The 13,973-nt window shown below is 53.1% G+C and overlaps 2 protein-coding genes across 2 annotated transcripts; both read right to left on the bottom strand.

Annotated features, from left to right (window-relative positions):
- Positions 1-382: 382 nt before the first annotated feature.
- On the bottom strand, positions 383-10,695 carry CH63R_01244 (Pfs domain-containing protein; the record flags this gene model as incomplete). The annotated part of the gene is made up of 7 exons (XM_018296219.1): positions 383-1,384; positions 1,534-3,872; positions 3,924-5,178; positions 5,596-5,620; positions 5,718-5,961; positions 6,459-9,512; positions 9,573-10,695. 7 exons carry the CDS (start codon positions 10,693-10,695, stop codon positions 383-385), a joined length of 9,042 nt encoding a protein of 3,013 aa, XP_018164581.1.
- Positions 10,696-11,369: 674 nt separating this feature from the next.
- On the bottom strand, positions 11,370-13,102 carry CH63R_01243 (Protein kinase; the record flags this gene model as incomplete). The annotated part of the gene is made up of 5 exons (XM_018296218.1): positions 11,370-12,400; positions 12,457-12,620; positions 12,674-12,764; positions 12,818-12,836; positions 12,995-13,102. 5 exons carry the CDS (start codon positions 13,100-13,102, stop codon positions 11,370-11,372), a joined length of 1,413 nt encoding a protein of 470 aa, XP_018164580.1.
- Between the last annotated feature and the right edge of the window lie 871 nt (positions 13,103-13,973).

The following is a 13,973-nucleotide window of genomic DNA, read 5'->3' as shown; positions in this document are numbered from 1 at the left end:
TGGGCTTATTACACAACTCCCAGTTGCGGAAAACGCCGACTTGGGCCTCCAGAGACGACGGAGTGTCGCCCGCGATGCCGATGGAAAGCGCCGTCTCCACTTTGGCGGGGTTGTCCTCGCCGCGGGACGGAGATGGCGGGGTAGCCTAGCTGGCCGAAGCCGGCGTCTGCACCGACCTCCCACGACGTCGACCTTGGGAGCGGCATTTCGGGAGGGCATGACGGCAACATTCACATGCTTCAACTATGAGTGTATGCACAAATTAGACTCAACTTCTAGATTAGTACAAAGTAGTCATGGTTGGATTAAACAGTCAACGCCAAACCCCAAATGTCTATCAGTGACGCTTACTTGCCCAAACTCCAACCGGGCCGGTACCCTTTCAGAAGACAACTTCAAGGACGCCATCTTCTTTGCTTCTTTCCAACCGAGACCTAAGCAAGTGTAGTTCCTTGACTCTCCACAGTCTAGAAGCCAGGTCTATCAGACTTTCGCCTGCTGGGCATGGCTTCGTGGTGTCGGCTCCGCTGTCAAGCAGACCTTGAACCGCTGCCAAACGAAGTTTTTCTCTATAAGAGGATAAGTCGACCAGTAAGACTTCGTAAAGAGAAGTGCGTCCTTCCGCATCGGTAGCGTTGGGATCGGCGCCCTTTTGGAGAAGAAAATCAATGGCATTGACGTTGCATGACTTCGCGGCATTCAGCAGTGGTGTCCGGCCTGCGTTGTCTCGTACGTCCACCCCGAAGTCGCCATGTATCTCTTCATGGAGGAATTCCAGGTATTCAAGATCTGAGCGATGGGTAAGACATGCTGCGTGAAGTGTCGTTTGCCCCAAACTGTCCCTATGCTTGGGGTTCAGGCCTGCTTTGACCAGTATCCTTGCTTTCGATGCTTGATCAATCCCCCCGACCACAAACAATGCCGTTTGGCTAAAGTCGTCCACAACACCCACATCGGCATTTTTTCTTAAGATAAATGAAAGACTTTCTTCTGAGCCAGATTCTGCGGCGCTGAAAAGGGGTGACTGCCTGCTTCTGTCTCTTTCGTTAATGTCAGCGCCATGGTTGAGTAAAATCTCCAAAGAAATACCCAAGCCATGTGAATAAATGCACGCAGCAGCATCAAATATTGGAGTCCTGCCATCTTCGTCGCGATGGTGAACATTGGCGCCTTGGCTGATCAGAGCCTCCACCATCTCTGCGTGCCCTCCCCAGCATGCAAAGTGAAGTGGCGTGTTGCCCTTATTGTCAGTTGCTTGAATATCCGCCCCGGCGTTGATCAAGGTGGTTGCAATTTCCGAATCCCCTCTTGCACATGCGTGGTGGAGGGGTGTTTCGTTCTGGTTGCCGATGGCTTGAACAGAGGCCCCTGCATCAACCAACGTCTGTGCCACTTCCGAAAAGCGTACCAAGTGCAGCGGAGTATTTCCTTCTTTGTTGGTCGCTTCGATATCAAATCTCTTCTGATCAAACACTGTACGATGGCCGGATGGTAATGTTGGCAGGCCCAGTGGAGTGGCGTTCCTTTCCTGACTTCCGCCGGACTGAGGGTGGCTCCGGCATCAAGCAACAGCTCCATAACAGCTTCCATTCCCGCCTCGATAGCCCTTTTCAGTGGTGTTTCCATATTGTAGTCGGTTCCTTGGGGATCCGCGCCATAAGCAAGCAGAAGCCTTGCAATGCCTGTATGACCGAACCTGGCGGCAACACCCAATGCGTATTGAATATCTTTTTGGACTGTTCCACCGGCTACTTCCGTAAGACTCATGTTTTCCCCGCTAAGTTTCACATTCGAAGTGTCTACGCCGAGTAACTGTCTGTTGATGTCGTGTGAGTTTGAGACGTCGGAAAGACAAGAAGTTGAGATGGATCCAGGACGCCCAGCCTCAAAGTGCCAGTCTAGAATAAGCTTTACAATGTCTTCTTGTTCTTTCTCGACTGCTTCATAAAATGGTGAAGACCGAAGCTTCTTCGGCGTGGAAAAAGCCGTCGCGCCCAATTCAAGCAACCGTCTCGCGATTTTGATCTGACCTCTTTGTGCTGCAAAGAAAAATGGCGTCCGCCCTTCTGTGTCGTGACAGTTGATACTTGCGGGAACTTCGGTGCTCCAGTTTGACCCAGGAACATGATTACTTTGTCCCGCTTTGACTACGAAATGCTGCAAAAGGATTTCGGCTGTCCTCTCATGGCCTTCCTTCAGAGCGGCGAGGAGCGGATATTTGTAGTGCCCCCCATGGGTCTCTATGTCGAAGTCAAGACGCAAAGCCGTCTCAATAAGCATTGATAAGCCTTTCCCTGCGATGATGTACGTTAGACTAGCGGAATAAGGCTTGTGCCGCCAAACCTTGTCGCCCTCCAATACGTTGTTCAACTTGATCCATTGGTCAAGTGGGAAGCCCAGAAAGAAGTCGTCTTGAGGGACTGTTTTCGCCGCTACGTCAGCATGACACAGAACCATATTCGTCGCGTAATCCAGGAACTCAAACTCGTCCGTAACACTATTCTTGATCCTGTTCGAGTCTTCATTGGAAGTGTTCAACAAGTAATTGTCTTCAGAATGTTGAGCTAAGAGGTCGACTTTGTTGAGGTACACAAGACAGCAAGTCTTTAGCCGATCGTGGCTTCGGTTCTCGAAATCCTCGCCCAAGTCTGGCCAGAGCTTGCGTAGCCCGCCATCTTTGAGGAGAAAATCCCTCACAGATTCGTGAATGAATTGTACTGTTCGAGCGTGTGTTTCTGTTGAGATAGTCTCTGCGAGTCCTTTGGAAGAGCTGACAACGAAAAGCTCCATCGATTCTGCCGGGACCTCGTCAGGGCTTTGCAGAGCTTCAGATGTGCTCAAGCCCGATAGAAGAGCAAAGTAATACTCCTCTCGGTTCAAAGGTCGTTTACCGAAGAGGATCCATTGAATCGATAGAAGCAGGTCTTCCATGTTGTCGTTGTCTCTCGTCAGGATGTCTTCGAAAAGGTCACTTAGTCCTGCGGGCAACGCGTCAAGCCTTCCTTTGACTGCAAACATCCGCCCTCGTCGAATCTCCTTGTTGAGGATGTCGACAACCAAGACTACCCACATGAAAACCCCAGAGGATTTGCGAAGTATTTGGGTCGTGAGATCATTGGTTTGCTTCTTGTTCTTGGTTTCCAGCTTCTCTCGAACGTATTCCTCCAGGTCTTTTTCGTGACCGTTCTGTTCTTCTAGTGTAAGCCGTAGACCATTTCGGATAGAGATGTGCGGGTAATGGCGACTAGAAAAGCAGGTATAGAGTGTGGTTCCTCTTTTGATGGCAAGTCGACCAATTCCTTCAAAGAACTTGACCATCTCCCTGACCTCTTCTTCGGCACACTCGTCGAGTGCGTCAATGAAGCAACTAATCTGGCGCTGCCCAAGTTTCCGGATCGCCTTTTTGAAAAGCTTCTGCAGCAATCGCAACTCCCAAGGGAAGGAACTGCCCTCTTTCAGAAGGCTGAAGTTTGCCGTGTCAAGTACTTGTTGCAAATCCGGCAAGTTCTCCAACAGCTGGTGGAGGAGGGAGCGATACATTCCCAAGGTCGTTTTCTCCAACTCCTCGCCTCTCGCGTTGAAGAAGAAGTGGATGACGGCCGCATTCGCTGGTGACTTTTTGATTTTTCCTCTTTTCGTGCGGCTCATGACGAACTTCATGATGGTTGATTTTCCCGCGCCGGGTTTCCCACTGATCCAGAGGAATCCGTGATGCTCAGGTAGCTTCGCGGGATCCAGCCAGTCTCTGTAGCTTTGATGGCTGGTCAACCAGCGGCATGTCTTCCCAAGCGCGGACTTGATGTTCGATTGTCGGCTGTCGATCTGGTCGAATGTGAGTGACTCCCATAGATCTTTTCGTCGCATTGCTTTGTCTACAAAAATGTCAGCAAACCCCAACAGACGTATGAAGCACTGTAACTCACCGGCAGGGGACAGGTTGGCATGCACCAAGCTATTCTGAATTACATGCGTAGGGATGACACAAATGAGTTCTCTTGCATAAGCCGCGGCGGTCGCAGCGGCATACTCCTGCCATTTCTTGGCTTTATGGGAGTCTGAGTAGTCACAGATTCCGCGAATAACCAAGCAGGGAAAGCTGTCCATCAGACCAGCTGCTTCCATCTCGAAACAAAGAGGGTCGTGATCATCCGCCAGCTGCCGTCTAGTAAGACCGTGCTTCATGACTTGGTCTGCAGAAGCAATAACGCCATAGTGAATCTTGGGGTGATCGGTAGGCCTCCTCGGACGTTCCAGCAGCTTAGAAGCCTCGCATTTAGCGCAAGTATCTTCCCCTTTGATGTGGTCGTATGTGGCATCGAAAAGCCTGTCTGGATCGTCTGGTGGTTTTGTGAAGGGTGCTGATGAAGGATCGCGTTCCTGGAGTTGACCAAGGCTTGCAGAGATACGATCCGGAAGTGAGCTGTCGTCAGATCGCAGCTTGGCGACAACGGCAAGGAGCTCCCGTGGAGGCTTGTTCAGAAACCCTGTTTGCTCAAACCGCCCGGCTTGCACGGTCTTGCCAAAGTTATACGGCACCACCCCCGTAGAAGTGGCTGTCGGGTGACTGACCACGACGTCCCCGAGACGTACGTCGTGCTTGTCCGGAGCGCCGCCCCCTATGCCTACCATCAGCCGGACCTTGATTGAGGGAAAGCTCCTGCGCATGTTTTCGGCCACGATTGCCGCGGAGGTGATTCCATATTGGCCGGAAGGAAGACAAGCGATAACGATGTTGTGGTCCCTGATGTTTCCGAAAGTGTAGGTGTTTTCGTCGCCTGGTATTTTGGCTAGGGACTCGTGAAGGTCGTCCAGCATCAACCTCGCAGCCTTCATCTCCTTGGGAAGCGCACATACCCAGCCAACTGTGTAGTCCTCACAGTGGAGAGTCTGCTGCACCCTCGGTCGCTTCGAGTCGGGTGCCGTACAGCTGTCGTCGCTGCTATCGCTGCAGTCATCACTACTGTCGCTGTTGTCACTGTCGTCACCGTTACTGTCTTCGTCCGTAGAAGGCTCCTCTTCCTCCTCCTCCCGAGGTCGCTTGGTCAATCTTGGGCGCCGTTCTTCCTCCGAATCGTTTGATTCCTCCGTCTGCGCTCGCTTGCCCATGATTGCCGGCGTTGTCGACGTGCTTCGGCCAGCATGGAACGTGGTTCTGGAAGACTCCTTTCCCAGCCAGGTCTAAATGGATCGTGTAAGAACTCGTGTCGGTGCTGCCGTGATCCCGTGGACTCTGTTATCGGAGCGTCATTTGATAGGCAGTATAGAGAAGCGTATCCTGTCTTGCTCAGCTGCGCAAAAGCGTCCACCCAGAACAGGAAAACGGCATGAGGGTGGATGTTGATGTCAGATGGTATGCTTCAAATCAGTCTGGGATGGTCGAACTTCCACCCCGCATCTGCTCGTGAACACAGCCGCCCCTTACTATGCGCCACGAGGCCGACTCGGAATTTGGTGTAAGGTAGATCTTGCATGATTGGTTTGTTGAGGGCATTGCGGGGGTTGTCTACGGGAAATGCACCAACCAAGAGGGCCTGGTTGGCTGATGTGAAGGTGTGAAGTATTGAGGCACAGCGTGCAGCAGGTTGGCATGCTTACAGGGCCACGTCGTTGCAGTCCTCGTCTGTTTTTTACCGTGTTTTCTTCATATTGTGTACCTGTGCGACCTTAAGAGGGACCGCCTTGGTAACGTACCTTAGTTGCAGTCCTCGTCCACTCACAATATTGGCCCGGAACCGCAGCGCCCGTCGACTGCAGCCTGCAGCCTGCCGCGACATTCAGCTGGGAGCAAGGCGTTCTTTCCGACATTCTCCAGCGTACACTCGCCGTCCGTTGAGCCTCGCGGGCGATAAGCTGCAGGTCTCGGGAAGTCATCGACTTCTTTGCCAGAGTACTCAAATCGACACTTGGGCGTGTCGGCTGGTGGTATGCCCTCTCTGAAGTGTCGAAGAAGGCTAGTGAGGGCTGTTGGGAAGCATTGCCTGCCCAGCTGGGGCTAGGTGAATGCATGCCTCTGGCGAAAGACCACACTCAATTCGATGGCCTTTATAGGGCGCAAACGGCAAGGGACAACTTCCGCCGTTGCAACTAATTTGTGAGAAAGAAAATCTGTGAAGATGTTGGTCCTATCCGACAGAGAGTTTGACAGACTTGTGAGTATGGGAGTGAGGCAAGGAACACATTTTCATGGGGCTGACGGACACATTGAGAATGATTTCGGCACCCAGAATTGCGCATTATGCATAGTCCTTTCTCCCCAAAATTGGTAAGTAGCCTGGTTTCTCGCATTAACCATAAATGTGATTGGAATCTATCAAAATCGCCATCCACCCTGGGGAACTCCAACGACAAGATAACTTCATGGAACAGTAAGGAAAGAACAGTTGCAAAGGGTGTCGCCGCATCGCAAGCCTTCACCCAGTAACCACATCGACCGACTCACTCCATGAACCTTCACACACCTCCATCTTCCCTCACCGCCAACAGCGACTGATGAATACCGATCCCTGGATGCTTCTCTTCCAACCGAAGGGCCCAGGCGCGAATGTCCAAGCCTTCCGGGCTGGGAGCGTCCAATTCGGCGCCGCCCCGGACGAGAGACAAGATTGTCTCTTGCGAGTGGTCGGGGTAAGACTCGACGGCGCGATTGATGGCTTCAGAGAGCGCTGTTTTGCCGCGCTTGTCGCCCAGGTTGGGGTCAGCGCCGTATCTTAGTAGCGTTTCCACAACAGAATGCTCTCCTCTCTGCGCTGCAAGATGAAGCGCCGTCATGCCGTTGTCTTGCTGGCAGTTGACATCGGCTCCCTTTTCAAGAAGTAACTGCACGCTTTCCTGCGCGCTATTCATCATACGGATGGCTAGATGAAGCGGCCGGCAGCCCTTGATGTAAACGCAGTGGACGTTGGCGCCTTTGTCCAAAAGAAGCTTGACAACGTGTGGATGACCGGCGTGGATTGACCTCCAAAGTGGATTGCGGCCTCTGGAATCCGCATGATTGATGTCCGCGCCCTCTCCAAGGAGAATCTCTGCAATTCTGTGGTGTCCGCGTGCAGACGCCATACACAACGGTGACCGACCTGATCCATCCTGTCCCTGGACGTCAGCCCCCTTTTGTAGCAAGAGTTCTATTATAGCGTTGTCGCCAGACTCAGCAGCTAGGTGAAGCGCCCCGGACCCATAAAGGTCTGCCTCTGCGTCGAGAAGAATTTGTACCGTTGCTTTGTGGCAGCTCCGAACTGCTAAACATAGCAGATCATCGTCAACGGGAGCACCGTTATCGAGAAAGATTCTCAGAAGACTTGTGGCTTTCTCCCTCACAACAACTTCTGCAAAGCGCGAACGCTCGCTTCCGAGATCCACGCCGAGCTCCGAGCCGCGCTTGAGCAACGCATCGAGCATTTTATCTTGTCTCAAGCGCACTGCCGAAGCGATTGCCTGTTTGAGAAGCTCGGTAGAATTTCGTTGATATGGTGATGGACCGACTGATTTGACTGCATCGACTGAATAGACCGGATCGACCGGATCAAAAAAAGGCATCGCCGTAGGTACATGACCTCTCTCAATGGCCAAATCGAAAGGAGTTTGGCCGTTCCGGTCCTTGTGTGTCGTATCCGCTCCACGTCTGAGCAACGCCCCTACAACTCTGCTTTGCTGCTTCTCGACGGCGATTGATAGAGCAGTACGCCCCCTCTTGTTGACGACATCAATATGGAGCTCCCTCGCCGCTTGCTTGCGTAGGCTTCCCCCATTCTTAGCGCTGTAGCGCACTAGTACTTCGGCTGCCTCTTGGGAACCTTTGAAGACGGCCGCGTGAAGTGGTGTGCAGTAGTGCTCACTGCTAACCCTCCACGTTGGCTCTTCTGCTCCAATGCCGAGTTTTAGGCATTCTCGAAGCAGGGAACTCGAGTTCTGGATCGCCAGAATGCAGAGAAGACTCGTCTTCTTGTGGAGTCGACGCACTTCGTACTTTTCGAAAAGGTTGAAGAATACGACCCACGCAGCCTGGATCTGCCTGAACTCTTGGAGGAAGCGTATCTTTGACATGACAGCTGCAGCACATTCGGCATGGGGGAAAAGCTGACTGTTGGCATACTCCAAAAATGGTAGCATGTATCCAACAAAGAGTCGTAGATCGCTCGCCTCATACGAGCATGCCTTCGGAAGTGACGTTCCAGCATACATTGAGACGGATAACCAGTGCGTGGCGGCAACCTTGATGTATGAAAAGCAGCAGGATTTCAACCTGTCGTGACTTTTCGCCTCGAAGTCGGGTCCTGCATCCGGCCAGATGGCTTTGTAGCCATTGTCTTTGAGCAGAAAATCCCGAACCGACTCATGAATGAACTGAACCGTGGGGTCCGTGTTCGTCGCCTTGGATGTCGCAGTAGTCTCGGCAAGGCCTTTGGACGAGCTCAAGACAAACAGCTCCATGCATTTCTGCGGAATCCGAGAAGAGTCCCACACCAAAGCGTCATCAGTTTCCAGTCCAGACGCCAGAGCGAAGTAGTACTCCTTCAGTTTCAGCGGTCTTCTGCTGAAGAGAATCCACTGGATGCAGAGGCGCAAGTCGTCCATGTTCTCGTTGTCCCGGGTCAAGATGTCCTTGAAGAGGTCGCCTAGTTTCTCTGGTATCGTATCGAGACGCCTTTGCACTGCGAATATGCGGCCCCTCTGATACTCCTTGTTGAGTATTTCCACGACCAGGACAGCCCACATGAACACTCCGGATGCCTTTTGCAGAATCTGTTTCACAATATCGATGGCTTGAGGACTGTCCGCGTCGCCGTTCTCCAACTTCGTTCGCACATATTCCTCAAGGTCTTTGGCGTGGCCGGCTTGGGCCTCCAAAGTCAGCCTCACCCCGTTCTTGATGCCAATGTGCGGATAGTGACGGCTGGAAAAGCAAGTGTGCATGCGAGTTTTGCTCAAGACGGCGCGCTCCCCAAGCTCTTGGAAGAAATCCAGCATTTCCCTGACCTGATCCTCGGGGCATTCATCGAGAGCGTCGATGAAACAGATCACCTGATGCGTCTTGACTCTTTTGATTGCGTCCAAGAACAGGGACCTCAGATGGTCGAGCTTCCATGTATGAGATGTGTCTTTTTCCAAAAAAGGAAGCCTTGGGTCATCTAGAACCTCCTGCAAGACCGGAAGTTGTTTGAGAAGTTGATGGAAGAGGGACCGGTACAGTCCCGTGACCGTCTTCTCGAGAGCATTTCCTCTGGCGTTGAAGAAGAAGAATATGACGACTGCCTTTGGGGACCGACTAGCTCGACTGACAAGGAACTTCATGATGGTGGATTTGCCAGCACCGGGCTTCCCGCTGATCCAAAGAAACCCGTGGTGGTCGCTGAAGTTCTCGTCATTCTGCCAGCTCGTATAGTCGGGGTGCTGAAGCAGCCACTGGCAGGTCTTGGCGTAGGCTTTCCGGATGCCTTCGTGACGGCTCCCGATGTTTTCGAATTCCAAGGATGCTAGAAGGAGGAGCCTTTGCTGTTGCGTCGTTTCAAGCTCATCTATAAACATGTTAGTCAGAATCTGTTCAAACACGAGAAGTAAGGCAGTGCCACTCTTACTGACGACAGAAGACACTGAAGAGGTGGGTGTACTATGGCCGTCATGAGCATGAATGAACGAGAGAAGCTCCTTCGCGTACGCAGCTGCTGTTGCTGCAGCGTACGGCTGCCACTCCTTTGTCTTGTGCGAGTCCGCGTAATCGCAGATGCCCCGAATGACCAAGGATGGGAATTTGTCCATCAGCCCAGCCGCCTCCATCTCAAAACAGAGCACACTAAGCTCTTTGGCAATGAGATCTCTTGTTGTGCCGTGCTTCATGACTTGGTCGCCTGAGGCTATGTTACCGTAGTGAACCATTGGACTGTTGTCGGGCCGCGCCGGCCTCTTCACGAGCCGGGAAAGGTCACAGTTGATGCAAGTGTCCCCGTGATGCTCATGATCAGCCTCAAATAGCCGATCTTGTTCAACTCCCAGGTAGGTGCAGGCAGCCTTGGATTGGGTTTGCTCCTTCGATCTGACAGGAACAGTTATCCCATGGTGTGACCGTAGCTTGGCAATTGCCGTGAGAAGCTCTCGAGGCGGTTTGTTGAGCACTCCTTGTCGAGTGAAGCGGCCGTTTTGCTCCGTCTTGCCGAAGTCATATTGTACCACACCTGGAGAAGTCCTCGTCGGATGGCTAACCACAACATCACCAAGCCGTACATCAAAACGACCCGGAACGCCACCACCGATTCCGACTATCAACCGAAATCGTATGGAAGAGAAGGTTTTCTCCATGTCGGAGGCCACAAGCGCTGCGGTTATCGTGCCGTACTGACCTGATGGCAAACAGGCAATGACGACGTTGTGAATGCCCATACTACCAAGTAGGTAGCCATTGCCATCGTGAGCATGGGTACGGAGGTCCTCGTGTACATTGTCAAGCATAGCCTCCGCAGCGGCCATTTCGACCGGAAGGGCGCATATCCAGCCCACGGTGTATGCATCGCGTGTCGGCTTGTTGCGAATTTTCTTTCTGGAGGTGACAATGCGATCGCCAGTGCCACTCAGCTTTGATCGCTTCGGTGGAATGGCGGCATGATCTTCGGAATCAGTCATCTCGTCATGGGGTCTCTTGCTCGCGGTCTGTGTCGACGGCACTTGAGACAAAAGCTCAGCGGAATGGTCATGAAGAGGCGGCATGGTTGAGTCATGCCAAGGCCGACTTGATGCTTCGTTGAAGGTATGCTTTGGTCTTGTGCTTGATTTTGGCGGGGAGTCGGTTGACTTTTATGTTGCAGCTGTGGTTTTCTACCTAGGCTAAGAGCTTTCTGGTAGCTTGAGCCAGTTGCCAGCAGAGCGGATGGTAGCAAGCGCCGCCTAGATCTGTTTCATCCGCGTTTGTCACAAGTGTCAAAGATCGATCCATCGAAAGAGACCCATCTCCTTATGATGGGAGTTGCTTCGACAGGTCAGAAAACACTGGTCTCGCGGTTGCTTTGTGGCGGCGAAAAGCCATTGTCTCAACCTAAGGGTGTCGCTCTTACAGGAAGGCCAGAAGTGTCCAGAATGTGAAGAAGTGCGTACGAGGTTATGTGGGCGCCCTGGCCATACCATCGAGTGGTTCGAACAGTAGTGGCATTGGTATTGTTATTGGTAGGTTTTGGGCTACAAATCTGGGAGAAATTGAGAGAAAACTCTACGCAGCCTAAATGTACCTGCCTAGGTAGCTGGGATGATGGGACTGGAACGATCTTGAAGCACACTTAGCCGGTTTGTATCTGTTGACGGAAATCTAGAACTGACTTGAGACCTCCGGAGACTGCAACCCCGATAGTTCCTCCTAACTGCCATATCGCACAGTGAGTCAACATGTTTCACACTTCTCTCTTCTGCACTTGACGGCGGAAGGCCGCGAAGGCTTCAACACGCCCCTCCTCGAGGTGTTTCGCATTCGAAGGAGCCTGGTCCCGCTGCAGAGACTTGAGAAGTCCAGAGGGGGGCAGCCCGTGGCGGCAATACCACAGGGCGGCCGTCGCTGTGGTGATGGGTATGGCCACTGCCCAGTAGAGCCAGAACTGGTCCGAAACCTGCCATAGTCCCGAGTCGGCATCGAAATCGAAGAAGGACGTGCTGAAGACGGCAGACACGAACGTCGCCGGAAGGAACAGGAGCGTCAGGAAGGCAATCGTCTTCATGGCCTCGCTGTCTTTTTGCGTGAGATGACCAATCTGCACCGACATGCTCGAGTCGGCCTGGGCCACCATGTTGTAGGCAAGAGAGATCTCGTTGTACTGCCGGGCCTTGTTGGAAGCTGAGCGCTCCTGAAGGCTGCTGAGCATATCCTCGTAGAACGACAGACGCTGATGGGTGTGGTGCCATGCCCTTGTCCAGGCAGCATCAGGCTGGGCGCCAGCCGGCCCCGGCCCTGCCTTGTGACTGTCGTGCTCCAGCAGAATCTTCCTCGCTGCCTTGACGCCTGTGTCCAGAGTCTCCGACACATGTATGGCGTGCCTCGCGGTTTCGTGGAGGTGGCGGTAGTCAGGCGCCGGCTTCGGCATGTCGGGAGATGTCGAACCATTTCCGTACCGCATCTTCTCGGTCGTTCTGACGGTGTCGCGCACAGCCCAGACCGCCGCATCCTGCAGCGTCGCGACCTTTTCCAGGATGCGGATGTATGCCCAATAAGGATCTATCCAATGCGACTCATCCGGGAGTTCGAAAAGAGGATCTCTCTCTGTTTCCTCTTTAGGCACTCGCTTCATGCAGCTTGCCAGCGGTTCCCGGAGGTCGAAGATGATGAGTATCGTCTGGGTGGGAGTCCATCGGGTAAAAGTGTTGAGCTTCAGCCACTCGTAGCCCGGGTGGTCCTCGTTGGTGAGCTTGACTTGGAAACGTGCCCACGTATCTGCGGCATGTTAGTCGTGGCTCCCAGCGCTGGATGCGCGAATATCGGCAACATACTCAGCGCGGCAATGGCGCCATTGTCGCCCACAGTCGTCTCGCAACCGAAATAACCGTTGGCACCTCTGCAGTATTTCTTCCACCACAGATCCGGGATCCCGAACGTCTCCGCAAAACGCTGCCGGCAAGCGGGACACTGGCGAATCTCGTGAGCCAGAGCGCGCCTTGGTCCGTTGTCAGTGGTATGCCTCATAACGCAGCCGAGGATGGCACCCACACGATGCACACATCGAAAGGATCCGACGGTAGAACGGTTCGCTGAGCCTGGTTCCCGCTCGCGCCGTCATATGTTTCCCAGTGATCGTATCCTGCGCTGGTCAGGTTGACTGCCGTGATGGCTCTAGGTTCTAGATTCTCTCACCCTTCTTCCACCACTGAACCTGAGGAACCGGGCATTTGGAGCAACACGTCTCGTTCATCTTACTGTCTTTTGGCGTTGCCGATCCAAAAGGAAAACAAGGTGTTACGAAGAGCCCGGCTGCGATTTAAATGCAATCAGAAAAAAGAACAGCTGGGCATCTGGGTAAGCAGGGCTCACTCGTTGGAAGCCGCAGCAGAGCTCCCCCGCAGCTGGGTTATCGACCAATGGACATGTTCCTCGTTGTTGTCGGGCGAGAGCTCTGCCACGATGAGGCGGTTTCTGCATGGCTACAAAACGCCTGGGGCGATGTTCGTAGCCGCTGCCCGGCCGGACCACGAGGCCTGATTGACAGCCTGCCTCTCTCTCACATGACTGTCCTTTCATGATGAATTGCCCCGTCGCCTGGGGGACAGCAGGCATCCGTGTTTCGGTAACCGCTCAGATCTGGATAAGCAAAAGAACCAAGCGTTTGTACGCCGTGCCGTTGTCATTCGTTGGTTGAGTTGAAATCAAATCGCCCCAAAAACAGCCAGAACGTCATGAGAACTGATGTCGATGCGAAAGCAGAAGTGAAATGTGAGCTACCACGACTGCCTAAGGTGTATTCTCGCTCTCACTCACTACTCTCAATCTCACTTTCACACCCAGAAAAGATCAACACCCCACGGTCTTGGTCCGCCGCCCATCGGATATGCCCACGGGGACTAATCCAGGGGGTCGTCTCGCTAACTCCGGATATTTGACCCAATCAGAATGCCGCTTATTAAGCGGTTCATGGCGGCTGGCCACCGCAACTGCCGTAAAACGGGCCTAGAGACAATCTAAAAACGCCCCCCCTGGACATTGAGATTCTCTGTGCTAGGTACCTAGGTAGGTAGGTAGGTAGGTATCAGTACAGAGTAATTACGGTATTGGTACAGAGTAATTACGAAGAAGACAGCTGGAAGGTGCGATGGCGTGAAAGTTCGCGGGACGGTGAACCTTCGCCAACGCGACTTTCTGTCCTTTTGCCGTAACTTTGTCCCCGGTCCGAACCCTCCACTGGCAGACCCTGAATCTTCGGACCATATTCGTCTCTCTCCCATGCTGCTAAGCTTGGTTGAATTGAAACGAAACCTCTCCCTTCCCCATCTTCCCCATCTTCCCCCTTCATTCG

The sequence above is a fragment of the Colletotrichum higginsianum genome, chromosome 1 (genome assembly GCF_001672515.1).
Source record: "Colletotrichum higginsianum IMI 349063 chromosome 1, whole genome shotgun sequence".
NCBI lineage: Eukaryota > Fungi > Ascomycota > Sordariomycetes > Glomerellales > Glomerellaceae > Colletotrichum > Colletotrichum higginsianum.
Note: the sequence above shows the minus strand (reverse complement) of the source record. Positions and strands in the feature narration are given on the sequence as shown.